Source organism: Engystomops pustulosus, chromosome 2 (genome assembly GCF_040894005.1).
Source record: "Engystomops pustulosus chromosome 2, aEngPut4.maternal, whole genome shotgun sequence".
Lineage (NCBI taxonomy): Eukaryota > Metazoa > Chordata > Amphibia > Anura > Leptodactylidae > Engystomops > Engystomops pustulosus.
The window spans coordinates 21,656,041-21,683,971 of NC_092412.1; the positions used below are offsets into that span (position 1 = coordinate 21,656,041).

The following is a 27,931-nucleotide window of genomic DNA, read 5'->3' on the forward strand; positions in this document are numbered from 1 at the left end:
TGACGCGCTGCGTGTCCGCGTCATTTCCGGTGGACGGCGGCAACCATGGCAACGCTTTATGCCTGGAAAGAAGTGGTCAGTACTGGTTAATTACTAGTATAATATAATGCAAGACGTAACAGTGTGATTCTGATAACGTCATGTGGGGTGGTTTCATTCATTACAAGACCCCTGTCAGTGAATGAAAACAGGTTCTGTCCAAAGCTTTCTGGAAGCTGAGGGTTTGTTGCAATGTATCACTGTACTTCTAGATTCCTGAGATCTTATGTGATTGGGTAAATTGTAACAGTGGGAGCTGTGTCTGGATTTTTCATCGACAACAGAGGTAATGAAATGATTAGGGGGAGACACAATTTTACAATATTAGAAAAAAATTGAGAAAACGGTTATCCCTTTAAAGGTAAGGAAAATAGGAAAACAAAACAGCTTTTTAAAACATGAAACAGGATATTAATGATTAAGATTGTACAACTAGAACTAATGAAGATGATATTTTACAGTACAATGTTATATAAAATATGTAACTTTAAGATGATTTGTTGCGGAAACAGATTTGTTAATAATAAAAAAAAAAAAAAAAAAAAAAAAAGTAAAAAAAATACACCAGAATCAAGAATGATAAACACTTACTCATAGATCCAGGCACCGTGACTGTGGTTATCTTCTTATATTCCTTATCAACTTTTAAAATCATGCTAATGAGCCAGAAGGAAGCCCCTCTGTGCTGCCGCTTCACATGCTGTTACACTAGTACCACTTCCTCTGGCTGCTGTAATCTCCACACAGTCGGCAGGGGAAATGCTCCTTCTCATTGTAACAGCCTGTGCACTTATAACAGTTTCTCAGTTTTAACCCGCAGAGTCCTTCTGCCTCATTAGCATCATTTTAAAAGTTGATTTTAGTAGGAAGGAGACCATAACCATAACCGATTTAATGAGCCTTTTGCAGTTTCACCGTAAAGAAAAGTCAGTACTTAGACATGCATGGCTTAATCTTTAAAAAGCATATACTACTGGCAGGATCAACCGGGATAACAAATATAAGAAGATGACCACAGTCACGGTGCCTGGATCTGTGAGTAAGTGTCCCTGGTTTATCAATATGGATTCTAATGGTAGATTTCATTTTAGGATTTTTTCATACTCATAGGAAAAAATTCAACATATAGCTTATGGCAGAGCCTGAGGCATCAATCTGCACTGAATGCTTGACAAAGACGAGACATTGCTGGGATGCCATGTCACAGCAATAAAGGAACATTCTTCTTTTTTTTTTCACTAAATACTGGAGTGCTGCTACCGTCCTTTGATGTGGTCTGCAATGAACGGTCCCTCTCTGCGGTTTTATCTCCATATCCAGTGAAGAGACGCAATGCACAATGTATGTGTCACCACACACTCCTCATACTGGGAACACTGACAGACTGCCTGGCGCCACCCACTCCTCATACTGGGCACACTGCCTGGCACCACCCACTCCTCATACTGGGCACACTGGTACACACTGCCTGGCACCACACATTCCTCATACTGGGCACACTGGTACACACTGCCTGGCACCACACACTCCTCATACTGGGCACACTGCCTGGCACCACCCACTCCTCATACTGGGCACACTGCCTGGCACCACCCACTCCTCATACTGGGCACACTGGTACACACTGCCTGGCACCACCCACTCATACTGGGCACACTGGTACACACTGCCTGGCACCACCCACTCCTCATACTGGGCACACTGGTACACACTGAATGGTACATACTGCCTGGCACCACCCACTCCTCATTCTGGGCACACTGCCTGGCACCACCCACTCCTCATACTGGGCACACTGGTACACAGTGCCTGGCACCACCCACTCCTCATACTGGGCACACTGGTACACACTGCCTGGCACCACCCACTCCTCATACTGGGCACACTGGTACACACTGCCTGGCACCACACACTCCACATACTGGGCACACTGCCTGGCACCACACACTCCTCATACTGGGCACACTGGTACACACTGCCTGGCACCACCCACTCCTCATACTGGGCACACTGGTACACACTGCCTGGCACCACCCACTCCTCATACTGGGCACACTGCCTGGCACCACACACTCCTCGTACTGGGCACACTGGTACACACTGCCTGGCGCCACCCACTCCTCGTACTGGGCACACTGGTACACACTGCCTGGCGCCACCCACTCCTCGTACTGGGCACACTGGTACACACTGCCTGGCGCCACCCACTCCTCGTACTGGGCACACTGGTACACACTGCCTGGCGCCACCCACTCCTCGTACTGGGCACACTGGTACACACTGCCTGGCGCCACCCACTCCTCGTACTGGGCACACTGGTACACACTGCCTGGCGCCACCCACTCCTCGTACTGGGCACACTGGTACACACTGCCTGGCGCCACCCACTCCTCGTACTGGGCACACTGGTACACACTGCCTGGCGCCACCCACTCCTCGTACTGGGCACACTGGTACACACTGCCTGGCGCCACCCACTCCTCGTACTGGGCACACTGGTACACACTGCCTGGCACCACCCACTCCTCGTACTGGGCACACTGGTACACACTGCCTGGCACCACCCACTCCTCATACTCGGCACACTGGTACACACTGCCTGGCACCACCCACTCCTTATACTCGGCACACTGGTACACACTGCCTGGCACCACCCACTCCTCATACTGGGCACACTGCCTGGCACCACCCACTCCTCATACTGGGCACACTGGTACACACTGCGTGGCGCCATCCACTCCTCGTACTGGGCACACTGGTACACACTGCCTGGCACCACCCACTCCTCATACTGGGCATACTGGTACACACTGCCTGGCACCACCCACTCCTCATACTGGGCATACTGGTACACACTGCCTGGCACCACACACTCCTCATACTGGGCACACTGCCTGGCACCACACACTCCTCATACTGGGCACACTGCCTGGCACCACACACTCCTCATACTGAGCATCTATAGTCCAAAGGGCCGTTATTCCGCTCCTATGAAGTAATCCTGTATTGATTGAAGATGCCAGCAGTGCGGTCAGACTGCTTTGTCTTGCAGTAATCTTCAGTTGGGGATCCCGAGTTGTTATATTCTTAGCTGAACCATTAATAATGTTATCCTGGTTTCCTTTCAGATTTCTAGATTTGTGCCAAGGTCACATTCATAAGGGGAATAAATAATTAAAATTAATTTACTAGTTTTATTTAAAAAAAAAAAATTCATTATCAAAATTCATTATCTTATTATTCACTGATCACAGAGAGAGGAGCTTGTATTTAATTCTATAGCAATCACCAAAACTGAAAATACATGTCTAAAAAGCTTCCCTACCCAGGGGTGCGGGCACACGGTGCACTTCGGCAGGTTAACTATGTGCTTTTCTTCATTTCTGGAAGTGTAAGGAGCTGTACTAATGTTAACACTGCTGCTTACACTACCAGAAATTATTTCAAACCTGCTAAACACATGGTAACATGTAAAAACGCATGCATTTTCAGTGTGTTTAAAAATTAACCAAGAACGCACCATGTGACTGCACCCTAATGCTGGTTTCAGGGTGCGTTACACGTTCAATTTTTTTCACTGATCAGTCATCAGATTGGAACCTGTTCTTTTTTTGTGTTCACTGACAACTGAAGCCAGGAAGAGAAAACCAATCTGTTTGTGTCCATAAGCCAAAAAGGGTTCAGTGAAAAATCAATGTGAAAAGACCATGAGGACGTTGGTTTTGGTAAAGCTGCATTTGCACACAATTCAGTGCAATGCAACCATAGGGTAGATCAGTGATGGCGAACCTTTTGGAGACCGAGTGCCCAAACTACAACCAAAATCCACTTATTTACCGTGAAGTGCCAACGTGGCATTTTAAGCAGTAACTTACTGCTACCTGTTCTTCCACATCTTTCAATCATCGCCCCCCTGAGGCCACCAATACAGTTGAAATAAGGAGGGCAAATTCAGACATAGTTGTAGCTTCTCTCTAGGGCAGTGGTGGCGAACCTATGGCACGGGTGCCAGAGGTGGCACTCAGAGCCCTTTCTGTGGGCACTCAGGCCATCACCAGAGAGGACTCCAAGTATCTTCCTACAGTCCCAGACAGCCCAGGACTTGCTGTGCAAAGAGCTATTTTAACGCTATCTGGGACTACTGGAGGAGCGGAAAGGGGGGGGGGGGGGGGGCAGATCTGGATTATCATTGTAGCTCCTGCTCCGGCCCTGACAATTCTTCCTGTTTATGGGACCCTGGAGGGAAGTTACAATGATCATCCAAATTTCTTCTATTTTCTGCTTTATTGGTGTCCTTAGGGTGTTGGTATCAATGAAAGCTGTGACAGAGAAGGGAGTATAAATCACAAATTACATTTCTGTGTTGGCACTTCCCGGTAAATAAGTGGGTCTTGGTTGTAGTTTGGGCACTCGGTCTCTAAAAGGTTCACCATCACTGCTCTAGGGTCTCTCTGTAGAGGAAGAATGTTGGGTCCAGAATGAGGACCTCTAAAGATAATGCAGTTCTGTCCTCACCTTCTCACTTTTCCCACAGTTGCAAACAGTCAATGAAGAGTCGCTTTATAATCGCGCTGAGAGCAGCATCTCTTAAGTTGCCTGGGACTGCAGGAAGATTTGGTGAACTCTATCCTGGAGTGATGGTCTGAGTGCCCACAGAAATGGCTCTTAGTGCCACCTCTTGCACCTGTGCCATAGGTTCGCCACCACTGGGGTAGATGATATCTTGTGAGGAGTGATTGACATGTTCTTCACTGCTGGAGGCTGATGCTCTGCTGACCTGTTCACCAAATCTCATGGGATTTTGCATGTAGACGACTACACAACCAGATGAATGAAGCTGCTCCCTCTCCCTGTGGTGAATTAAGAGAAGTTTTCTTTTTCCTTTTCGGTTACAGAAAATTCAGGGAGGCGGCACTATGTGTAAGGGCATTACTTCGTGGGCACAAGCGCCATGTGTTTTGCATACAGACCACGTTGCTTGTTACCGGATGCAGTAGAAACGCTTCTGTGATTGGGTTAGCCCCTCACTTGCAGAATTTGCATAGTGTTACAAAATGCGACACAACCACTGTGTGTGAATTTGGCATAAAGGGGTTGTCTGGCGTTTTAAATTCATGGCTGCTTTCTTCCAAAGACAGCGCCACATCTGACCCAGGTTGGTGCCTGTATTGCAGCTCAGCTGTATAGAATTGAATGAAGCTTAGTTACAATACCATGCACTACCTATGGACAAGGGTAGAGCTGTTCTTAGAAAAAAGCAGCCATGTTTTTCTACCTACAAAGAACCCCTTTGAGTGTTTTCCTGCAGAACTACCACAGGGGTAAATTACGCATTACACACAGTTTCCATTAAAATCACAGATTTGCCCTCGTACCACGGAATAGGTCATCAAGGGTCAAGGCTAAAAGACACAAATGTGCATCATCTGGGAAACACAAGACTGCGTGGTGGCCAGATATCATATGAATACTCTGCCGAGGATGGGAATCCTAGCATCATTGTTAGATTTGATGCAAGGAGTTCCTGATAAACACAGCCGTACTGTAATTATGTGCTCAGTACAACACTGTTTTGCCACAGGGAAGAAGGGACTCCTTTTATCATAAAGAATTTTGACGCTATGAGTTCCATTCCCGGGACAGTGTTTGGTTTACATCCAAAATCATACAATTGTCCTTCTAGCACAGGCAGGTAGGTCGTAGAGTAAGACACTCATTGTAACCACTTTTTTTTTTTTTTTTTTAACCTGGACAATCCCTTTATCAGATCATGACCGGAATTTTTCTTTTCCTTACAACATAGGAGTAGATATTGATTACCTTTCTTTCAATCTCAGTAACGACCTAGCATCAGAATGGGTCACTCTACTATTTGGAGGCCGCAAGGTACTTGCAGTTCTACACTCAGTTCCAACCCCCATACAGACCAGTACAAGCCATGACACCAGGTTTTATACAGATTCATTCATACAGTCATCTGATCCAAACCCCCTTCACCTTGTGTAATGCACTTGCTCCTGCAGCTAAAAACCCCAAATAATCAGTGGCGATTGCTGGTGGAAAGCTCCAAGATGCTGCTCCTCGCTTTCCTGTAGCACCTACTGTAGGCGACGTGTGGTATTACACAGTCCAGAACCTTGTAGGCGCAAAATAGGGTCACCACCTCTATGTAATATTGTGCAGGTACTTTATAGGTTTTCTTATAAGAAAGATGAAGTTGTCTTGTATCTAGGACCAGCATAATGGTACTAGTTTCTTTATTGACTCCCATTGCCCCAGACTCTCCAGCTCCAAAGATGCTTTGCAACAGTTGTGCTGCTCTGTATAGCCCCCACTTTGCCATCGGACCACACAGGAGGTGTAGTATTTACCGCAGGTGCCGTACCATGGCCTACGGTAATACACTACATCTCCCACAACGCAGCACAGCCGAGTGAAGTGTAACGCATATACGAAAACATAATACATTAGACCGAGCCTGTAAAAGTCCAGAGTTTGTGCAATTCTAGATGTTTAAAACAGGAGCGATTACAACACTTAGCGCCAGAATAGAGAGTCTCTGTCACGACAACCGGAGGCAAAATGATAAACACTTTAAAAAAACAAAAAGACGACTAGAACCAGCACATATTTCTTTTCCATGTCTTAAAAAAAAAAAAATTCATTTTTTCTGTGGTTCAATTTTTTTTTTTTTTAGAAAATGACAGCAGCAAATTTGTAGTTTTTGTTTTTTAGTTGTTTTTTTTCGACATAATGTGTTGTATAAGGGCCTTCTGACACAGAAGTGGTTAAATAATATACATCTTGTGGTCACTGAGGAATCTAGACTAGAAGGTATACAAAAAAATACTGAGGGGGGGTGGGGGGAGAGTAACCAATCATATAGCTACGACTCACAAAGCAACGGTAAAGTAGTCGGTAACTTTTATTTATAACTGCCTGTATCGTAACCTAAGTACTGAGTAGTTAAATAGAATATATATCTCATATGAAAAAGCTAAAAGCATCAAGTGCTTCTTCACCCCATCCCCTCCCCCCATTCCTTCTCCCTTCTGTTTGGATTCTGCTCCCTAAACAAAAATAATTTTTTTTCTGGGGGGGGGGGGGGGTTTGGGGACACGTCTGGAATGCATATCCCCTATGAACACGTTTCCCCTCCAGGTACCACAAGTTGCCGCCACTTTTCTCTCTTTTTTTTTGTCGTTCCCATTGGTTCCAGTCACTGAAATGACCCATGACCACAACAAATGCAATGAGAGAAAATGATTTAAAAAAAAAAAAAAAGTAATAATGTACAGAATTTTTTTTTTCGAAAGTTCATAGACTGGTCACTTCACAGAAAGACTGCAGAACTGGTCAAGTGTTCGCTTCTAGAAAAGGGATAAAATCTGTAGTGAAGAGGGTTCCGGGGGGTTTGTTGTCTTTTTTTCCTCCCGCTTTAAAACCGCATTTTCGTAACTGGCCCCTCCCCCTTCCCGGGCTGGTATGAGCTACGGTGGAATAAATTAGCACAAAAATGGAAGAAGAGGTGGAAATCTTATAACTGTTCACTGTTACAGACATAATCCACAAGGTCAGTCACTCGCAATAGTTCGTCCTCGTCCTCCTCGGCCCCCGCGGCCTCCTGGCTGCCCCCCGTGCCGTTGGAAGCCTGGCTGACGGGGGCTGAAGTGTCCTTTGTGGTTTCGCTTTTTTCAGACGGTTTCCCGATTAAAGTCTCGATGGTTTTTTCCGGGCTTTGTCCATTAGCGGAAGGTAAATCCACCAAGCTGTAGTCCAACGGGCTCCCGTCTTTTGTAACGTTCTCAAAGTCATCGTCGTCGCTTTCTATCCGGTAACAAGGCTTCTTGGTGCCTTCCGGGGCAGGAGTAGGAGCAGGGGCAGGAGCAGGCTCAGGGGCGGCACTGGCAGCAGGCGGCTTGTCCTCTGCAGGAGGTTTCTCCTCAGCCGGGGGCTTGTCCTCACTGCTGACCTTTGCGTCTCCTTCCTCTTCATCCTCATCGTCCGTCTCGATGCGGTTTAACCGCTTTCTGACCGGCCTCTCCTCCTCCTCTTCATCAGAAAGTTCATCGTCTGAGCTGCGAATACGTTTCCTAAGAAGGTTCTTCCGCACATTTCGAGGCTTCTCATCCTCCGATGCTCCGGAGAAATCACTCTCTGGAAGATAAAAAAAAAAACACACACAATTAGCATTTAAATCTTCCAATTTATCTGTCAGTGTCACCATCTAGATCAGTGGTGGCGAACCTATGGCACGGGTGCTAGAAGTGGCACTCAAAGCCCTCTCTATGGGCACTCGTGCCTTCATCCCGGCACAGTTTGCCAAACAGGACTCAAGGCCTCTTGCAGTCTCAGGCAGCCCAGGACCCTGGAAGGAAGCTACAATGATAATCCCAACTTCTTTTTTTAACTAGCAAGCTCTGACCATTATATGAATAAAGCAATTATTATTAATTATTATTGTATTGGTGTCCTCAGGTGACAGAGCAGGGAGTAATAAGTTACTGCCTGAATTGTCACATTGGCACTTTGTGAAAAATATGTGGGTTTTGGTGGTAGTTTGGGCACTCGGCGTCTAAAAGGTTCTCCATCACTGATCTAGATCATTAGGATCTCTCTTACTAGCAATATTTCTGCTCTTCAAAATAACAGAACTTGGTGGCGGACACCATGAATGCTGCTGTGAACTGGGCCTTAGCTGCAGAGGCCAACACTTTTGTAATGCCACCTTTAAAAGGAACCTGTCAGCAGGTATGACCATGCAGAGGGCAGCCAGTATTGGGTATTAATCCTAGAGAGATGTGTAATCAGACCTTGGGTGTGTGTTGTTAGTAGCAGCAGGATTGTGAAATATGAATTTATGTTCCAGGGTTACAGCTTCTCCAAGTGTACTGGGGTCGTGTCCTCACACTGCTGTGCCCTTTGCAATGGAGCTTCTTAACTCTTTCCCTCCATTCTGAATAGAGCTGTAGCAGATTTTCTAGTTGAATACTGCTGCAGTCACAGAGAGAAGGGGATGAAAAACTATTCAATGCTGAGAGGCAAGAGCACAAAGGTAGGATTACACATCTCTCAATGGACAATACCTAACACTAACTGCAGAGAGAACAGAGCACAGCAGTGTGAGGCTATGCCACCAACTGCTACAATCCTAAAAACCATATATTACAGTCCTGCTGCTACTAACATACACCAAAGGTCTGATTACCCATCTCTCCAGGGACAATACCCAACAATGGTTGCAGTCTGCATGGTCACACCTACTGACAGGTTCCCTTTGAAGCTAGTTGCACACTCTATGTTGCACTGGAAATGATGACGCCTGCTTTTGCTTGATTACAGGAGCTTTTTATTCATACTAAACCAGCATTATGTGAGCTATAAAAGCCATAGTACTAGATGTAGTCAGACCCCATATTTTGATCCATTATAGAGAGACTGTTCCCCCCCCATTCAGTATTATGTATACAATGCATCCAGTGACTTTCCTGTGACCTCCTATGCTGTATACAGCTAGTTGGAGGCCACGGGTGTACACAGGGCAACAGTGATAGTATAGAGCAGTGGATATCCAAGTGTGCCACAAACCCACCATTACTTTCAGAACTGGAGAACCTTCTCTTCAGGACACGTCTCATTTCTTTCCCTCGTCCTGGGCGAGCTCCTTTCTTGGAACTATCGCTCTCCGAATCTTCTCTATAGTTCACTTGCCGCTTCTGGTTCCTCCGGGATCTCCTCCTCCGGGTGTCCAGGTAGTCATCGCTGTAATCACTGCTGTTATCTGTCACTGTAAAGACAAATAGAGGTGGTAAGGGTCTCACCTGGATCTGGAGAAGTTCTACTGACCTCTCGAGATGTTGTATTGTCCGGACTATTTCCAGTGTCAACAAGCAGAATAATGAAGACGGCTCTGGATTATATACCTGTTCATCATATTTTCATCTAATTTATCCCTCACACCAGGCCTAACCATCAATTTATGGCTCCACACTCTCCCCAATTTCAAAAGTCTGCTGCCTTTGTCCAATGTGGAATCTACTTATTAAATATGCAAATTAGTAGTAAGAGACAGTATTACCAGATCCCTGGCTATCGTCATCAGATTCATCATCATCGTCGTCATCATCATCAGAGAACCTCCTGCGGACACTGCGTCTCTTTATTCGCCGGCTTTGCCTCATTGGTCGGCTGTAGTGTCGCCGCGGTCGTCGGGCTCCAAAGTCGCTGTCGTTAGACTGTAGGTCATCGCTTTCTTCTGCGTTTTCATCCGATACAACAAACTCTTCCTGAGAGCTAATGAGACAACGTGGGCTTTAATACATGATGCTAGATTCTGTATCCCCGTCAGGCCATCATGTGTACATAGGCTGACTCACCCGTCGCTGATCCGGAACTCGTCCTCACTCTCCTCTTCGTCCAGGTTGCTGTCGCTGTCCAGGTCATTTAATCGCCGCCGCTTCTTCCGCCGTGAGACGGCCCGCTGAGGACGCTTCCCTTCTTCCCTTTCTCCTTCCAGGATGGTGGAGATGTCTTTGCCACGGTGACCGGTGATGTTTGACATGTCCTTTCCTCTACCTCCACCTATAAAAGAAAGGAAACACAAAATACTTTACTTAACTAGAGATACCAAGGCAAAATTATAGGAAATCATGAACTAGAACAAGATGGAGCATTCAGTTTTGGGATCACCATCTATAAAGACTTAATATTTCCTCACCTCCTCCTCCTCCTCCATCACCATCTCGGATGTCATCTTCTATAGCTTCATCAATGGCCTCATCAAATTCATCAAACCTATGAAAGCAAAAACGGAAGAGTTAAAGGGGTTTGCTCAGTATTTTGGAGTCCTGACTGTTTGAGGCCTCAGCTGCAGCATCATTGCTGGCACAGGTAACCCCTCACCTGTAGCTGATATACTTCCTGGCCCTTGTTGACCTCCTCTCCAGGGGCTTGGACTTTTTCTTCTTCTTTTCCTCCTTCTCTTGTACTTCTGGCACTTCCTCAGTTTCCTAAAACATAAAAGGCCATTGTGTCATCTGCTCCCACATTCTTGCAGCCTTCATGATGCAGGAAAGAAACTTACTTGGGTGGGGATAATGTTCTCAATACTGATTCCAACATAGACCAAACGCTCTTTCCTGAAAAATGGGAACACACAAAAATGAAATTGAGAAACATTGTGTTCTCAATATCGACAGCCCCATATCCTCTTAGTATCTGTTATAAGATACAGGACGCATTAACAGGACGCAGAACAGGATTAGTACAGGATAATGTCATGTATGTACACAGTGACTGCACCAGCAGAATAGTGAGTGCAACTCTGGTGTATAATACAGGATGTAACTCAGGATCAGTACAGGATAAGTAATGTCATGTATGTACACAGTGACTGCACCACCAGCAGAATAGTGAGTGAAGCTCTGGTGTATAATACAGGATGTAACACAGGATCAGTACAGGATAAGTAATGTCATGTATGTACACAGTGACTGCACCAGCAGCAGAATAGTGAGTGCAGCTCTGGGGTATAATACTGGATGTAACTCAGGATCAGTACAGGATCAGTAATGTCATGTATGTACACAGTGACTGCACCAGCAGCAGAATAGTGAGTGCAGCTCTGGTGTATAATACAGGATGTAACTCAGGATCAGTACAGGATAAGTAATGTCATGTATGTACACAGTGACTGCACCAGCAGCAGAATAGTGAGTGCAGCTCTGGAGTATAATACAGGATGTAACTCAGGATCAGTACAGAATAAGTAATGTCATGTATGTACACAGTGACTGCACCAGCAGCAGAATAGTGAGTGCAGCTCTGGTGTATAATACAGGATGTAACTCAGGATCAGTACAGGATAAGTAATGTCATGTATGTACACAATGACTGCACCAGCAGAATAGTGAGTGCCGCTATAATCAGTAATATAGAACAAATGGTAACCCAGAACAATATAAAATGCAGGCTACCTTCTCTCTGCTCGCTCCTTCTTCTTCAGGACAACATCTAGATTCTGGAGTTGTTCCTCCAGCTTCTCACAAAGCAGTTTCTAGTGCAACAATAGAGGACATTGATAGATTAGTGCAGTGCTGGGGATGAATGTGCTGACCTATAGAACAGAGAACATTTCTGGCTATAGATAGCACCTGGTTTCATGTACATAGAAGACTCCACATACAGTATCGGCAGTAGCACATGAAAGTAGCACAACCATACCTTACATAATGGACAGGTATGGTTGAATTGAATGGCTCTATAACTGTTACACAGTTTCCTTGTTATATAATGGTTTAGCAGAGAATCAGAAAGTGACAGACGATGTAACAATACACATGTGAGAAGCATAGTAGCCTGTTGCGTACATGTTGGCACGGTGGGCAAAACCATTCTCCGTCGGGAATGATCATCAGTGGCGGCCGCAGGCAGGCCGTGTGGTATCCGCTGTCGCACGAGTCACACAGCAGAATCTGGACGAGAGAAACAAGAATCACATAATGCAAGTGTAAGACATGAGAAGAAACCGCATCATCCCGAGGTGCTGGAAAATCTGCATTAGGCAATGTTCACACTACGCAGAGGAACAGCAGTAATATTGTGGTACATTAGGTTGGTCTTCCACCCCCCATGATGTGCAATGATGGCCACACACTTACCAGCTCTGGGTGGTTGGGAAGGCCACATTTCTTACACGGTTCATCGTCTTCCCCTGGGACACCTTCCTCCTTCTCTTCATCTCCAGACCCTTCTTCCGAATCCTCCTCACTATCGGAATCCTCAGTTTCCTCATCACTGGAAGATTTACGTTTGCGGCGAGATCGCGTGTTGGTCCAGCGGGCCCTGCGTCTTGGTCTGGATTTCTGTTTAGGAGAAATTTACGTAGTTGTAAGCACCAGGGCCTAAAGTTTACAGCCAAACTCTGACTTCTATTCCAAGCAGTGTTACATCTAATGGCTGCAGCGAATAGAACTCTTCAATAGCATCATCTGTGCTTAAAGGGGTCCTCTCAAGATTTAAGGGTCAGGTCAAGGAATCTATGTTAATGGATGGGGGGGGTTACCAATGGGACCCCCATTGATCATGAGAACAGGAGGATTGTGCTTGTCGCTTCATTTATACAGGAGAATAAGCACAGAATCTGTTGCTCTATTTATTTGAGGAACCAGGAACCCATCATCTCTATCCACAATCCTGCATATAGGGGTAAATTTACATCGTGGGACAATCCCTTTAAAACCAAAAATCTAATGGCTGCACCAGCACCACTAGATGATTTTGACACAAATCTACCCGGTTTTTCAGCTCAGCCACTGGAAACAACACTGCAAAAAAAAAAAAACCCTTTTAAGATGCCCTAACCTACCCCAATACGAATGAGACTTCCAGGATCAGCAGTTCAGGGGGTCCTATAATTGTCCCAATGTATTTCTTGTAGGCTTAAATTGGTTTACCAAAGGACACGTCTAATAGACCATAGGTGGGGGTCTTGCATCTGGGAATAGAGGTCCTCTGAGTGCATCGCTCATGTCGGGGCCACTATCCATTTAAGACTATACGCTCTTGGCTACCATAGAGATGAACGGAAAGTCCGGCAACACGCTCAGCAGCTTCCAAGATAGGTGCGGGTCCCTAAACCTATCACCTGTTTATGACCTGGCTTGTGAATGTCGGAAATGGATTACATGGGAAAACCCTTTTAAAAAGGGAACCTGTCATGAGATTCCACCACAAACTACCAGACCCCTCAGTTATAGTATGAAATGTAGAATCTCTTCTCTGCTCATTGTCACATGACTTGAGATTTTTTTTATGCAAAAAAATAAAAAATAAAGGGGATTCTAGAAAGGACATTTCATCCCCTACCTGAAGGGCTGGTAGTTTACTGGGGTATAATCTGGTGACAGGGTCTCTTAAGTGTACACAACCTTGTAGTTATCTCTCCACTCACCTTCTTTATCTTCTGGCCTGCTTCTTTTTCAGACTTCTTCTCCTCCTCATCTTTCCTTGGTTTTGTAGGAGCAGGCGGTAGGTCGTCCTCATCACTTTGTTTCTTCTCAGGCTTGCGGGGTTTAACTGCCGACACCTTGGGGGACGGCCGGGAGATCCGAGGAGACCTCCTCAACCTCCTCCCAATGTTTTCTTCCATGTCTGCGTCTTCTGCATCCTCCACCGCCACGTTCTCCACCGGCAGCTCTGGCCTCCTCCTCTTGTTGGAGATCCTAATGGTGAGCTTTATGCCATCCTTCTGCCTCTCCGAGGTCATCTCCTTACCCTCAGAGCCGCTGTTCTCCTCTTCTGTAATAGCTTTCAGCTTATTTTTACTTCTGGATATCAATGATGACTTCTCTGAAGATTTATCCTGATCCTCCTCAGCTTTTTCCTCATCTTCCTGATCTTTGGACTCTGAAGTTTCGCCGTCTTTCCCTCCAGGCTTACGCTTGCTTCTTAAAGGAAAGGTTTTCTTCTCCTTGGGTTTCGCCTCAGTCTCGGCTTCCCCTTTTGCGTCATTGTCTGGCTTCTCTGCATCTTCACTGGGTTTCTCCTTCTTGGCTGCAGAATTTCTGGTAGAAGATTTTTTGGATACTGCTAATTTTGCTTTTATAGTTTTACTTTTCCCATCTTTGAGTTTCGCCTCGGACTCCTCTTTGAGTTCTTCATCTTTCTCTTCTGTGACGCTTGGCTTTGCAGTCTGTGACACTTCCTTCTCATCCTTGCTCTCAGCTGCTGGGACCTCTGCCACCTCTTCAGGCTTCTTGATTGCCTCTGTATCTTCTTTATCCTCCATCACCTCCGCAGGCAGTTTCTCAGATTCAGATATCTTTTTGTCTTTATCGGATTTTGGTCCTGCAGTGCTTTTGCTTGAGTCCACTTCAGTGGGTTCTGCCGGTTTTGGAGGCGATTCTTGGACAGGGGGTGTACTCACGTCATTGCTGAGCTCCGCCGTGCTTTTCTCCAACCCATCTACAATTTTATTTTGGCCGTTCTCCTTAAGTTCTTGTAAACTCTTGATAACACTTGAATTCCTCTTCTCATTTGCAATACAGTTTTCATCCTTGGTGCACTCGATAACGGTCTCTCTCGGAGCAGCGGCGCCCTCCTCCGCTTTGTGTGCTTTATCGCTGTTCACTTCCCCATTGACCAGTTGCTTCCCATCCGCAGCTGAAGCTTTCGTACCATCGTCTTCAGATTTCGCGTCCTCCTTCTGAAGCAGCTCTTTCGTGGGAGTTTTTGACTTGCAAATAGCCGCTTTCACCGGGCCGTCAAAATCATCGGTGAGTTTCAGTTCCCGTTTCTTCAATGGGATCTTAGCTTGCTGGTCGTTCTTCATTTTCTCCGGATCCTCCACAGGTTTTTCCACGTGTTCTTCCGGACGCTTGACGATGACAGAAACCTCGGCACGCTCAGGGTCTTGGGGTGAAGGAGTCTTCTCCGAGACTCCTTTGGATTCCTTGTCTTTCAGTTCCGTTTTTTCATCTTTACCCTCAACTTTTACAGGTTTTATGTTCTCCTTGAAGGAGTCTTTTTCTTTGGCGGCCTCCTTCCCGTCCTCTGTGTCTGAGGAAGGTTCAGATTTGATTTCTTTGCTTAGTTTCAGAGGTTTTTCACCATCTGTTTTGCCGCTAGTGGCGTTCTCGGATGGAGAGTCACTTGTCTGTTTATTCGGCACATCCGGCTTCTCTTCTTTCATTTCTACATCTTCTGCGGGTTTCTCTGAAAGACAAAATAGAGACAATGAGATACAAAGGAGAACCAGGCCAAATATATCAAAGTAATATAGGTGAATACAAATCCATCAGTCACCATACATACCCCCATTCTCATCATCCTCCGGATTGGGATTCTGAGATGAATTTTCTTCTGGCTCAGATTTCTTGAGTAACGCAGGGTCTATTTGTGCTTTCAGAAGTTCTAGGATCTCGGCCAACTCATTCCTGGTCCTAAAGGATAAAGCAGGGAAATGGTCAAAGACATTTTCAGATTATTGCACTGCACCTAAAAACATATTGCGAATGGATTTTTACTTGATATTACTTATCCTGTACTGATCCTGAGTTACATCCTGTATTATACTCCAGAGCTGCACTCACTATTCTGCTGCTGGTGCAGTCACTGTGTACATACATGACATTACTTATCCTGTACTGATCCTGAGTTACATCCTGTATTATACCCCAGAGCTGCACTCACTATTCTGCTGCTGGTGCAGTCACTGTGTACATACATGACATTACTTATCCTGTACTGATCCTGAGTTACATCCTATATTATACCCCAGAGCTGCACTCACTATTCTGCTGCTGGTGCAGTCACTGTGTACATACATGACATTACTTATCCTGTACTGATCCTGAGTTACATCCTGTATTATACTCCAGAGCTGTACTCACTATTCTGCTGCTGGTGCAGTCACTGTGTACATACATGACATTACTTATCCAGTACGGATCCTGAGTTACATCCTATATTATACCCCAGAGCTGCACTCACTATTCTGCTGCTGGTGCAGTCACTGTGTACATACATGACATTACTTATCCTGTACTGATCCTGAGTTACATCCTATATTATACTCCAGAGCTGCACTCACTATTCTGCTGCTGGTGCAGTCACTGTGTACATACATGACATTACTTATCCTGTACTGATCCTGAGTTACATCCTGTATTATACCCCAGAGCTGCACTCACTATTCTGCTGCTGGTGCAGTCACTGTGTACATACATGACATTACTCATCCTGTACTGATCCTGAGTTACATCCTGTATTATACTCCAGAGCAGCACTCACTATTCTGCTGCTGGTGCAGTCACTGTGTACATACATGACATTACTTATCCTGTACTGATCCTGAGTTACATCCTGTATTATACTCCAGAGCTGCACTCATTATTCTGCTGGTGCAGTCACTGTGTACATACATGACATTACTCATCCTGTACTGATCCTGAGTTACATCCTGTATTATACCCCAGAGCAGCACTCACTATTCTGCTGCTGGTGCAGTCACTGTGTACATACATGACATTACTTATCCTGTACTGATCCCGAGTTATATCCAGAGCTGCACTCACTATTCTGTTGAAGGGGTCACTACTCCACTGACCTGACTATACACTTCCATGAGGATCCGTCCTGGTCATCCTGCTCTTCTATGTAGATACGGACGTTATGGTCTTGATCCAGTTGATACCAGTACATGAGACCGTCCTTATCTCGTCCTATGGGCTGGACTCTCATGGCGTCGGCGTCCTCCTCATTAATAGCATTCTTGAACTTCAGATTGTCATCAAACTGACATTCACATAAGTGCTGAAATGAGAGAACATGTCAGAGAATGGTGCGGCTATTGGCTACCGTCACAGAGTTGACCGGCATTGGATTTCCTCAAATGGGTCCTAGGAAACATATTTACCTTCAGTATCCCCACTTTACACTCCACACCCATCTCCAGGTAGCCCTTCTTCTCCATCTCCCAGGCCCATGTGCTGTTGTAGTCCTGACATATCTGCAGATGACAAACATGAGACACATCCTGGATTAGATAAACATTATAAACAGCGCCACCACCTGTTCATGGGTTGTGTCAGGTATGGCACCTCATTGTTTTTTGTGGAAAGAGTCTCCAACTCACTTTTTCATGGTGTTGTTGGGTTTGGCCAACGCCTATCATATTACTGCAGCCAAACAAAAAGTCTTGGTCACCAATGGACCATAAGGGGAGAGCAGATCTATGTGGTTAAATAACCCCCCACCCTCCCAGAAACTACGTACCAGGGGATGATAGGGACTGCACCCCCATATACACAGCAGGTGGAGGATTGTACGTGGTCACCCACCTTGATCAGGTATTTCTCCCATCTTTCAAACGTCACAGACTTCCCAATTTTTCTCATGAGCTTTAGGTGGAGCTCGACCAGCGCCCGGGACACTGCAGAGGAAAGTAATTGGTCAGAATATACAGAGATAGGAACTGCAACTTCAAGAAGAAGTGCTTCAGCAGCATAAACAGGTCTGTGTCCCAGCAGCTACATGGTCCTTCACCACACAAGTCTCCAGCAGCACCCCACCAGGCACAGCCCCCAGCAGCACCCCACCATGCACAGCCCCCAGCAGCACCCCACCATGCACAGCCCCCAGCAGCACCCCACCATGCACAGCCCTCAGCTCTGGCGGCATTACCCCACCAGACACATCCCCGGCAGCAGTACACCAGCAGGCACGCCCCACAGCTCTGCTGGTGGCGGCAGCACCTCACCAGGCACGCCAATAACCCCTTCCCCCCAGGTATGGTGCAGCAGCACCTCATCAGACACACCCTACAGCTCTGGCAGCAGCAGCACCCCAGCAGGCAAGCCCATCAGCAGCACCCTACTCCGCTCTGGTGGCTGCAGCACCTCATCAGACACACCCTACAGCTCTGGCGGTTGCAGCACCCTAGCAGGCAAGGCTGTCAGCAGCACCCCATTCCGCTCTGGTGGCGGCAGCACCTCATCAGACACACCCCCTAGCTCTGGCGGCAGAAGCACCTCACCAGGCACCCCCTTAACAAATGTAGCAACACTACAACTTCCAACATGCCCAGGAAGGCTGTTAGGCGGGCATTCTGGGAGTTGTAGTTCTGTAAAAGATGGAGAACCACAAGTTGGAATTTCCAGCAACAAACAATTAAGCTACTAAATACTAAAGTCATAACTGCTTGCTGTCTGGGAACAGAACATCTTTATTTATATTCAGAGGCTGAAAAATCTCACACAGTTGAAGGTTGTTTATAATTGCAGACACTATTTGACCAAAACAATCTGACTGATACATTGTAACAAACCAATCAGGAAAATCAGCTGTGGGAAATAACTGTGGACTGTGAAACATTGCTCAGTGGTGATGTCTGACCCTGGGACCCCCCCCTGGGATCTGCAGGGGGTCCCAAGTGCCCTGTGTAATGAGAGCAGCAGGCCACACAGGTAGGATGTAAGGAAGCAGATACAGGTGAGGAATAAATAAAGGAGTAGGAACAAGTTTAAAAGTTATCAGATATAAAATTTAAAAAAATTAAACAATCATAAAAATCATTGCAGAACCTCACAATGAGACCTGACTGATACAATGTACAGCACTGCAGGGGGTTAGAGCCCCTCCAACTCTTCTCCGCACACAAACTTCTTACACAGATGGAGTGTACAGGGACCAGCACCTTGGGGGTTACTTATTTTAAGGATCTTAGAGAGTGACATAAAAAGACCTCTGTCCCTCCCACCACCCCTTGGGGACCGCTGGAAGGAAGCAGTCCTTCCCTCCTAACCCTTAAAGGTTGTCAAGTCTAATTTGAAGAAAGGCAGCAGGGGGCGCTACAACATCCAATAGAATAGCAGATGGGTTCTAGATACCAGGCTTAGATTCTAGGTTGCTTATAGAGACAGCAGATGGGTTCTAGATGCCAGGCTTAGATTCTAGGTTGCTTATAGAGACAGCAGATGGGTTCTAGATGCCAGGCTTAGATTCTAGGTTGCTTATAGAGACAGCAGATGGGTTCTAGATGCCAGGCTTAGATTCTAGGTTGCTTATAGAGACAGCAGATGGGTTCTAGATGCCAGGCTTAGATTCTAGGTTGCTTATAGAGACAGCAGATGGGTTCTAGATGCCAGGCTTAGATTCTAGGTTGCTAATAGAGACAGCAGATGGGTTCTAGATGCCAGGCTCGGATTGTAGGCTGCTTATAGAGACTGCAGATGGATTCTAAGCATCATACATAGAGATGGGGAATCGGTTATAGGTAACATATTTGGTCATGGAGACAGGAGACCTATTCTAGGCATCATGCTAGGCTGGAAGATGAGTTCTACGTAAGATGCATTGTACACATTGAGTACTAAGTATTGGTGTTATGGAAGAAGTGTTAGATCTGATACTTGGTCATAAGAACAGGGGGTGGGTGCTGGATTTAGAAGTTGGGTTCTAGATTTAGACCAGAAGACAGGTTCTGTATGTCTAGCGGCTAAGTAATGGAGGTGGAAGAAGAGTTCTAGCTATGATACTTGGTAATGAAGGCTGGAGATGGGTTCTAAGAATTGGTGATGGGTTGTAGGGAGAAAAGTTATAACTGGTGATAAAATCAGGAACAATAGATGGAAATACAGGCATGGGAGATTATTGGTGATAGATGCCAAGAACTCATCTTCCCTAACAGGAGGGTTCTAGATATGATAATAAGTGATGAATCTAGGGTACTAGATCCCAGGCATTGGATAGGTTGCAACAATGAGGTATAGGGAGGGAGGCAGGACCGGGGTCTAGATCAGTGCTGTGATCGAGGCAGGAGTTGGGTTCTAGGTGCTGTGATGGAACAGGGAGCGGAGTCCTACATTGGTGTTGTGATCAAGACAGAAGTTGCATTCTAGGTACAGTCACCGACTATGCTGGATACAGAAGTTGGGTTCTAGATGCTGTGAAGGAGGCAGGAGTTGGGCTCTGGAGCGGTGTTGGGACAGGCGGCTGGGTTCTAGATGGGTGCTCTGATGGAGGCAGCAGTTGGGTTCTAGATGCTGTGATAGGAATAGGATTGGATTCTAGGTGTTGTGAGGGTGCTAGGAGGATGGGTTCTAGGTGCTGTGATGCTAGTAGGGGGGGTTGGGTTCTAGGTGCTGTGATGAGAGTAGGGGGCTGGGTTCTAGGTGCTGTGACGCTAGCAGGGGGTGGGTTCTAGGTGCTGTGATGCTAGCAGGGGTGGGTTCTAGGTGCTGCGATGTCAGCAGGGGTGGGTTCTAGGTGTTGTGATGCTAGTAGAGGGGTGGGTTCTAGGTGCTGTGATGGAGGCAGGAGATGATGGAGGAGCTGGCCGCTGCTGAGGATGGACATGTGACCAGTATGGCGGGCCGCAGCTCTGCTCGGATGCCCTGTGGTCGCCATCCCCCGCTCCCCTGTGCCCCCCAGCATCCCCGGGCCGGCCCCCGCTCCTCCCCTCACCTGCTCCGGTCTCCTCCAGCGCTTCCTCCAGCTCCGGGAAGGTGAGCTCGGGCAGATCCAGCACGGCCCCGTACCGCTCCAGGAACGAGCACACCACCGCGAAATCCGGCCATGATCCCACCGAGGAGGTGCTGGGGGCAGCCGGAGCGGGAGCTAGGTCCTCTGGCGCCGCCGGAGCCTCCTCCGCACCAGCCTCCGCCATCTTGGAGTATGGAGGGGGCGGAGGAAGAGGGCGGGAGCGGAGGAGACAGAGAGGAGTTTTCCCCTCCCCCCGCTGCTAGAACGGCCTCAGCCTCCCGGGGAGCGGCGGCTACGGGCGGCCGATAGCGCGAGCACAGAGAAGATGGAGCACCCCGGGCTCTATGAGCGCTCCTCCTCCTGACTGGAGCCCATATCCCAGCATACACCGCGCCAGGGGACCCCTTCTGGTCCCGGCCCCTTCCTCTCTATGGCCACTCCCCCCTAAGCTAAAGAGAGCGCTCAACACAACAAAGAGACTCGCGTCCTTTTTTTTTTTTCCTCCAAATAAAACTTTATTGCTTCTGAAACGCGCTGATAAGTCGACGTTCATCACGGTTCACGTTCATTATAGCGAAATGAGCGATAACCGGGCGGCACCATCCCCCGTGGTGTCGCCATGCCGCGCTCACTCTCACTCTGTAGCGGTTTAGTTCTCTCACTGACTGAGAGCTGCTCGCCTCTGGTGTCACATTTGAAGCGCGTTTCCCTCCCGCCTCCAAGCTGGTATGGCCGGGGGCGGAGCCAGCAGCCTGCCAGCCAATAGGCGCTCAGGGGACGGGGGTATATATAGTAATGTCTGAGGGAGAAGCGGCACATTAAAACGGTGTCTGAGGAGGCGGTGAGTTTTGTGTAGTGGAGGCCGCGCACTTGTCATCTCTGTTACTGCAAGACAGGGTTTGTTTTGGGGTCTGGTTAAGTTTTACTATTCACCGGTTTATGGTTTTCAGAGGCTTAAAGGGGCCGCGCTGTATTAACCTGTCGTAATGTCTGGCATGGAGAACTTAGTCAACTTCTCCTTAAAGGGCTATTCCCATTACAGCGGATGAATATTTGTATTATAAAAAGTTATAGAACTTTCTGTATCAATTTCACATGGGTTTTCTAGATCTCTGCTTGCTGTCCTACAATAGAGAGCTGCTATGTTTACAGCATGTGTATAGAAATCTGACCAGATGAGCATGGCTCGTTATATCTCACAGCTCTAATTACTCTCTGCACCTGTGTGACCATGGTCAGGTTTCTGTCCACAGGATATAAACATAGAATGACAGCAAGCAGAGATCTAGAAAACTGTAAGGAACTGATACAGAAAGTATATTGGGACAAATGCGTAACTTTTAGTTATGAAAACATTAACTTTCTGAAATGGAAACGCCCCTTTAACTACTTGCTACTGCTCATCAATAAACGTGATGCTTTTTTTTTTTTTTTCTATTGGGAAAATACTATGATTGTCTCTCACTGCTTGGAACTAGTGTATTAATAGTAGCAACATCTTTGTGTAAGCTGTAATAGGAAACTGGTACAGGAAGCTTTGGATTCTGTCAAAGGACCCCCCTGGGTGATGCCAGGGCTGTGATTAGAGATGAGCGGGCCCAAACTGGCAAATACATCCCCCCCCCCCCCCCCTCCCTCCCTTAGCCAAGGCTCTAAGTGTCCCCATGGCCTAGCACAGCCATGGCCAGTATGCTGTGCTCAGCGTTTGGGTCTGCTCATCCCTACTTGTTATTGCCGTGATAGAACATGTTGTGCGCCGGTGTGACATCACATGACCAGGGGGTATAATGAGCTGTGCAGCTGTGTGACATCACATGACCAGAGGGTATAACGGGCCGTGCACCTGTGGTGAGGAGTTTGGAGGCTGCTGTTATTGGGGATGAAGGGGCCTCTTACAGATCACTACTATCCCTCAGTGGGAGCTCAAGGTGTAATTCCAATACAGAAATGGAAGATCTTGTACGTACATCAGGCGTTGGTGTCTTGTGTCCATATTTGCTGTCCCAGCTTCCGGTCCGGTCTGTGTTGGATTCCCAGCAGCTGTGGTCGTGAATAGACCTGGCACCTCTCCACCGGGAGGCGCTATATATGGACGCTCGATTGATTCAACTCATTTAGTAATGATCAGAGGTCATGGTCCGAACAAAAAGCCACGATTACTGTACTGACTATACTGGTATAGGACAGTCACCCCTAGTAGTGATAGGAGGACACACTGCCCCCTGCTGGTGTGATGTGGTGAACCATGGTATATGACAGTCTTTATCTGTATTATTACTGCATCGCTTCAATGTTTAAATAAAATAATTTTCACTTGCCACTTTCTCTTCCAACAACTTGTACAATACAACTTTATTGATCCCTTAGGAGCAAATGCTTTATACACACATCGATCGAGCCAGCAGTACATATAGATGTAAACGCGCAGCGGGGGCTATTGGTTGTTGGTGGCACACTAGTCCTGTGGGGGCTGGTGGATTTGTTGTGTATTTCATATGTTTATTTTATTGATGAGTAGATGTCTGAATCCTTATTGGGGACAAGAGATGGGTTCAGATAGAAACTTGCTATTATCTCCAGAGTGCTTTATTCTCAGCAGCCCTTCTCTATAATGACCTTTGACTCCGCTGATACTTAAGGGGTACAGTGATAGAAAAAATCCTCTGAGGCATAAGGCAGTTTATTGATTTTTTTTTTTTTTTTTTTCCTCCTCTTGTACCCATAATGCTGGTGCTTTCGCTTTATACCTATTCCCCCTCTGTGTTCCTCCTTGAAGGTACAAGACAGAATGTCATCTCCAGAAATTTCAAAGATCTCTTGGGGCAGTATGAAGGTTTCGGGTCAGGTCTATAAAGACTGCAAGGTGTGGCCTGCAGGAAGCAGAACCTGGGACTGGAGAGAAACTGGAACCAATGTAAGATGTAACCACTAGAGGGAGCTCCTTGCATGCAGTGTATACAGGCAGTGCTGTGGGGGACACCTCATGTACAGATATCTTGTTAGTATTGAAAACTGGGGTTTTTTACATGAAGGCAAGTTCTCAAATTTCAATCCCCTAGTGATGTTTAAACAATAAAGATCCCTTTTTAAACCCCTTACTTTGCAATTTTACTCTGTTTTATAGCTGTTTTTGGCTCCTATAACTCAGTGATAGTCGGTGTGTGAGTGAGGACTCTCTAAGCAGATACTTCATGATTCCTATAGTGCTATGAGATGCTGTTTGCTGACAATGTTCTTAGATTATCAGGGTTTATACATTGTACTAATGTAATATGGGTATAATGTAACAGTCATATTTCCCACTGATCCCCGCCGGTGGCTTCAAAAAGATGGCAGTGATCTGAGGATCGTCGCTCACCGTGACGTTATTGGCCCAAGGCTGCTTTGGGTTAACCTATTCATTACATTGTACAGACAACCTAGGGCGTCTGAAAAATATTTAAAAAAAACCCCTAAACTCAAATCACTCCCCCTTTCCCTAGAACTGATATAAATAAACAGTAAAAATCCTAAACACATTAGGTATCACTGTGTCCGAAAATGGCCGATCTATCAAAATATAATAACGGGTTTTCACTGTTTTTAACCCCATAACGGAAAATCTTGCCCAAAGTTGAAAATGGCACTTCTTTTGCCATTTAAAAAAAAAAAAAATCTATAAAAAGAATGTCGTACAGTCCTAAAAATCATAACACTGTAAACCTCATCAAAAGCAGCAAAAAAAATGACACCACCCAAAGCTCCGTATACCAAAGTATAAAAAAAAGGGTTATTAGCGCCAGAAGACTGCAAAATCCCCCAAAAATTTTTGGTAGAGGAGGTTCTAATTTTTGTAAATGTATGAAAACATTATAAAACTATACAAATTTGGTATCTCTGTAATCATACCGACCCAAAGAATAAAGTAGACATGTCATTTGGGGTGTACAGTAAAATCCAAGTCTACAAGAATACAGCACAAATGCAAGGGTGTTTTTTTTTTTTTTTTTAAAACAATTTCACTGCATTTAGATTTTTTTTTTTTTCCCCGCTTCCCAGTACACGGCATGGAATATTAAATACCATCATTTTGAAGTGTAATTTTGTTAGGCAGAAAATAAGCCGTCACACAACTCTGTACATGGAAAAATAAAATAGTTATAGATCTTTGAAGGTGGAGAGTGAAAAATAAAAACGCAAATGCTGTGAACAGCGCTGGTTACACTGGTGTGGGGGGTGGTGGGCTTCTGTCTCTTCCAGGCGTGAGGAGGAAGGGTAAAGTGTAAGAGCTTGGGACATGGCCGGCTCTCCTCTATTGATAGAAGAAGAGGCAGTACATGAGCTATAACCTTAAATCACCCTGCAGCCCTACAATAGATGGAAGTGGTGATGGAGAGGGAGCCAGATCCTAGCTGTAGCAGGTGTTTGTACTGTTGATAGCACCAACATATTCCACCACGCAGTACAAGGAGCCTCTTGCCTGACTAAGCCCTTTGTGCCCTGTGTTGACCAGCACCATCCGGGTGTCCAGCCCGCAGACGTGGAGGAGGTCCTGAAGAAGGGCGTGAGGACACTGGTCATTGGCCGAGGGATGAACGAAGCGCTGCAGGTGAGCCTGAGTGTAATTACCAACATGAACTCAAGAGGGCAGTGTAGGGCTGCATAGGAAACATCTAAGCTCTCTGCAGAGGCTCAAACATGTATAAGAAAGGGAAAATTTAACCCCTCTTCACTCTTACTATAAATTGTTAAAATGAATACAGTCTTGGTGGCAAAGGAGGGTTAAATTAAACTTTTGGACACAGCAGCATAACCAGGAGGCAGGGCCCCAGAGCAGGATTCGAAATGGGTGCCCTCATCTTGCCACTATACTCACAAATATGAGTTACAATCGCACACATGTAGAGATTATACACATACAGTGCGGTGTGCAGTGCTCATGTGTACAATGTGCAGCATAATATGTATCTAATGGTGCACATTGTCCTTTCTGTAGTGTGGTGTGTCTGACTGGGCCCCATGACACTGCAGGCCCTATAGCAGCCGCCATTGCTGCTTATGTCTCGGTACTAATGACCCTATTGCATCCAGGTAATTAATTTTCTATATTTTAAGGGGTTTTTCCCCTACAAACTCCTCAAGTTAGGGCCTAACTTGCTGAGAACCCACAGATCACGAAAACGAGATGTCCGCGTTGCTCACTTAGACCCCTCGTTGCTCCATGAGAGTAATGTAGCAGACGGCTGCACGTGACCGTTCTGCTCCATTCATCTTCTATGGAGCTGATGCATCGGCAAGTGGAATGGTCTTGCACGGTTGCAAGGATAGGGCCTAACTTGAATTTGTGGGAAACCCCCTTTAATGTATACACAGTACCTATCAGTTTATGTATTTACATAGGTGATCTTCCTCCACTACACAGCTATAGCAGATGCTACCATATCCCCCATCCTGAAGGGGACTATAGGGCCACTACTTACCATGGCAGAGCCTCTGCTGTCCTGAAACATGTGAGGAGTGAGAGGCTTGGCCTCCTAGTTCTGACCACCTTATCCTCCAGCCTGGAGTAGCCACTGCCCATGGAAGAGACTCTAAAGAGCAAACTTCTTCACCACTGCTTATTTACGAGAACAATCACTGCAGCGGTCACAGGCCAAGTACGGAGGAAAGGACTCATGCGTATTTCCACGCATGAACTTTCTTTTTTCCAGGAGTAGGACTGTGTGTACAAATGTCAATACAACCACCATATTGTGTGTCCTAGATGAGTTGAACACCAAAGGAGATTTTCAAAATCTCTGAAATAGCACCAGGAAAAAATAGAGTATTACACCATTATATTCTCCTCTGCTGTGGACAGTTCTCATGCTCTTACTGTTGTTCTTTAGGTTCCAGCCTCCACCCTGGAATACATCAAATCTCAAGGTATCGATGTCCTGGTCTTTCAGACAGAGAAAGCCGTGCAGGAGTATAACAGCCTGGCCGCAAGAGGAGACAAAGTTGGAGGAGTGTTTCACTCCACCTGCTAAACCTGTGCCAAGTCTGAACACCATGCATGTATGGAGCAAGAAGCTGGTACCTGGTGTGGCGAGTGTCTGCTGTATAATGGGCCTGGATGTAGTAATTTACATGTAATGTGATTACAATGTCAGCAACTCTTATACCAGAGATAATGTAAGAATCCGAGAGCTATAAACCACAACGCCCAGCATCCCACCAGGGTCCTAGAGGCAAATGCAATATCCATAGCTTTCAGCCATGTTTGATAAGGGCCCATTCTAGTGTCTGTACTACTGCTCCAAGACCAGAATGCCTCGCTCCATTAAATTTTGGGTTTATAGATCAGTTCGGGCATATTTACGCCTAGTGCCATCACATTTGATAGGAGCATCGCCCTCTATTGGTGCATGTGGCAGTCACTACCGCAGCTGGCCTTTTCTCTGAAGTGTGGGATCTATCTATGACAATCGTGGTCATTTTGTGCTTTAGAGACAAATGGAAAAAAAAAAAAATGTTGTGCTTTATATTTTTACCAGATGAATAATAAAACTGCAAAGAAGAAGGTGAAATGTCACCTATGCAACCTCTCCTGGTGCTCGTGCAGACTCCTAGCAAAGCTTTGCCTGTACACAAGTTACCCTATGCCAGTTTTTCTTATTGAATAGGAGAGTATACACTAGTGATGATATGGGGAATCCTATCTCCCCTGAGTGATCAGCATCTTACCCTCCATCTATAACATTAAAGGGGTTGTCCAGTGATTAAAAAAAAAAACAGCACATTACTTCTGTGTTCTAAAGGCAGCGTCCCACATGACCCGGCTTTGTGTCAGTACTTCCATCCAGATGTACAGAGATAAATGGAGCTTAGTTACAATATAACCCATGGTTAGGTGTGATGCTGTTTTTTTAGGGGAAAAAAAAAAAGGCTG

The 27,931-nt window shown here is 46.2% G+C and overlaps 2 protein-coding genes across 5 annotated transcripts; one reads left to right on the forward strand and one right to left on the reverse strand.

The window, feature by feature from the left end:
* The first annotated feature begins 3 nt into the window (after positions 1-3).
* Positions 4-27,920, forward strand: AAMDC (adipogenesis associated Mth938 domain containing). Of its 4 annotated transcripts, none has more exons than XM_072133963.1 (4): positions 54-75; positions 23,798-23,935; positions 25,514-25,609; positions 26,889-27,890. In XM_072133963.1, exons 2-4 carry the CDS (start codon positions 23,810-23,812, stop codon positions 27,027-27,029), a joined length of 363 nt encoding a protein of 120 aa, XP_071990064.1. In that variant the 5' UTR covers positions 54-75; positions 23,798-23,809; the 3' UTR covers positions 27,030-27,890. The 4 variants fall into 4 exon arrangements, with proteins under 4 accessions (XP_071990067.1, XP_071990064.1, XP_071990065.1 ...); XM_072133964.1 differs by lacking the exon at positions 54-75 and adding an exon at positions 21,763-21,862 and having other exon boundaries at positions 26,889-27,889; XM_072133965.1 differs by lacking the exon at positions 54-75 and adding an exon at positions 21,897-21,918.
* On the reverse strand, positions 6,942-21,432 carry RSF1 (remodeling and spacing factor 1). The gene is made up of 16 exons (XM_072133957.1): positions 21,004-21,432; positions 17,880-17,971; positions 17,456-17,548; positions 17,147-17,352; positions 15,853-15,980; positions 13,991-15,753; positions 12,699-12,902; positions 12,408-12,512; positions 12,015-12,094; positions 11,123-11,177; positions 10,942-11,048; positions 10,757-10,833; positions 10,416-10,620; positions 10,118-10,332; positions 9,632-9,826; positions 6,942-8,196 (listed from the first exon to the last, which is right to left on the reverse strand). Exons 1-16 carry the CDS (start codon positions 21,203-21,205, stop codon positions 7,577-7,579), a joined length of 4,347 nt encoding a protein of 1,448 aa, XP_071990058.1. The 5' UTR covers positions 21,206-21,432; the 3' UTR covers positions 6,942-7,576.
* Positions 27,921-27,931: the final 11 nt, after the last annotated feature.

Excerpts from the sequence above, each read along its gene's own strand:
- RSF1 (XM_072133957.1), bottom strand. The coding sequence starts at position 21,205 with ATGGCGGAGGCTGGTGCGGAGGAGGCTCCGGCGGCGCCAGAGGACCTA. Across the intron at positions 12,903-13,990 it reads CAGGCCAGAAGATAAAGAAG|AAATCCAGACCAAGACGCAG; the intron begins GTGAGTGGAGAG and ends TCTCCTAAACAG. Across the intron at positions 8,197-9,631 it reads CTCCAGTTCTGAAAGTAATG|AGAGTGATTTCTCCGGAGCA; the intron begins GTGGGTTTGTGG and ends TTTATCTTCCAG.
- AAMDC (XM_072133963.1), top strand. The coding sequence starts at position 23,810 with ATGTCATCTCCAGAAATTTCAAAGATCTCTTGGGGCAGTATGAAGGTT. Across the intron at positions 23,936-25,513 it reads GGAGAGAAACTGGAACCAAT|CACCATCCGGGTGTCCAGCC; the intron begins GTAAGATGTAAC and ends TGTGTTGACCAG. Across the intron at positions 25,610-26,888 it reads GGATGAACGAAGCGCTGCAG|GTTCCAGCCTCCACCCTGGA; the intron begins GTGAGCCTGAGT and ends GTTGTTCTTTAG.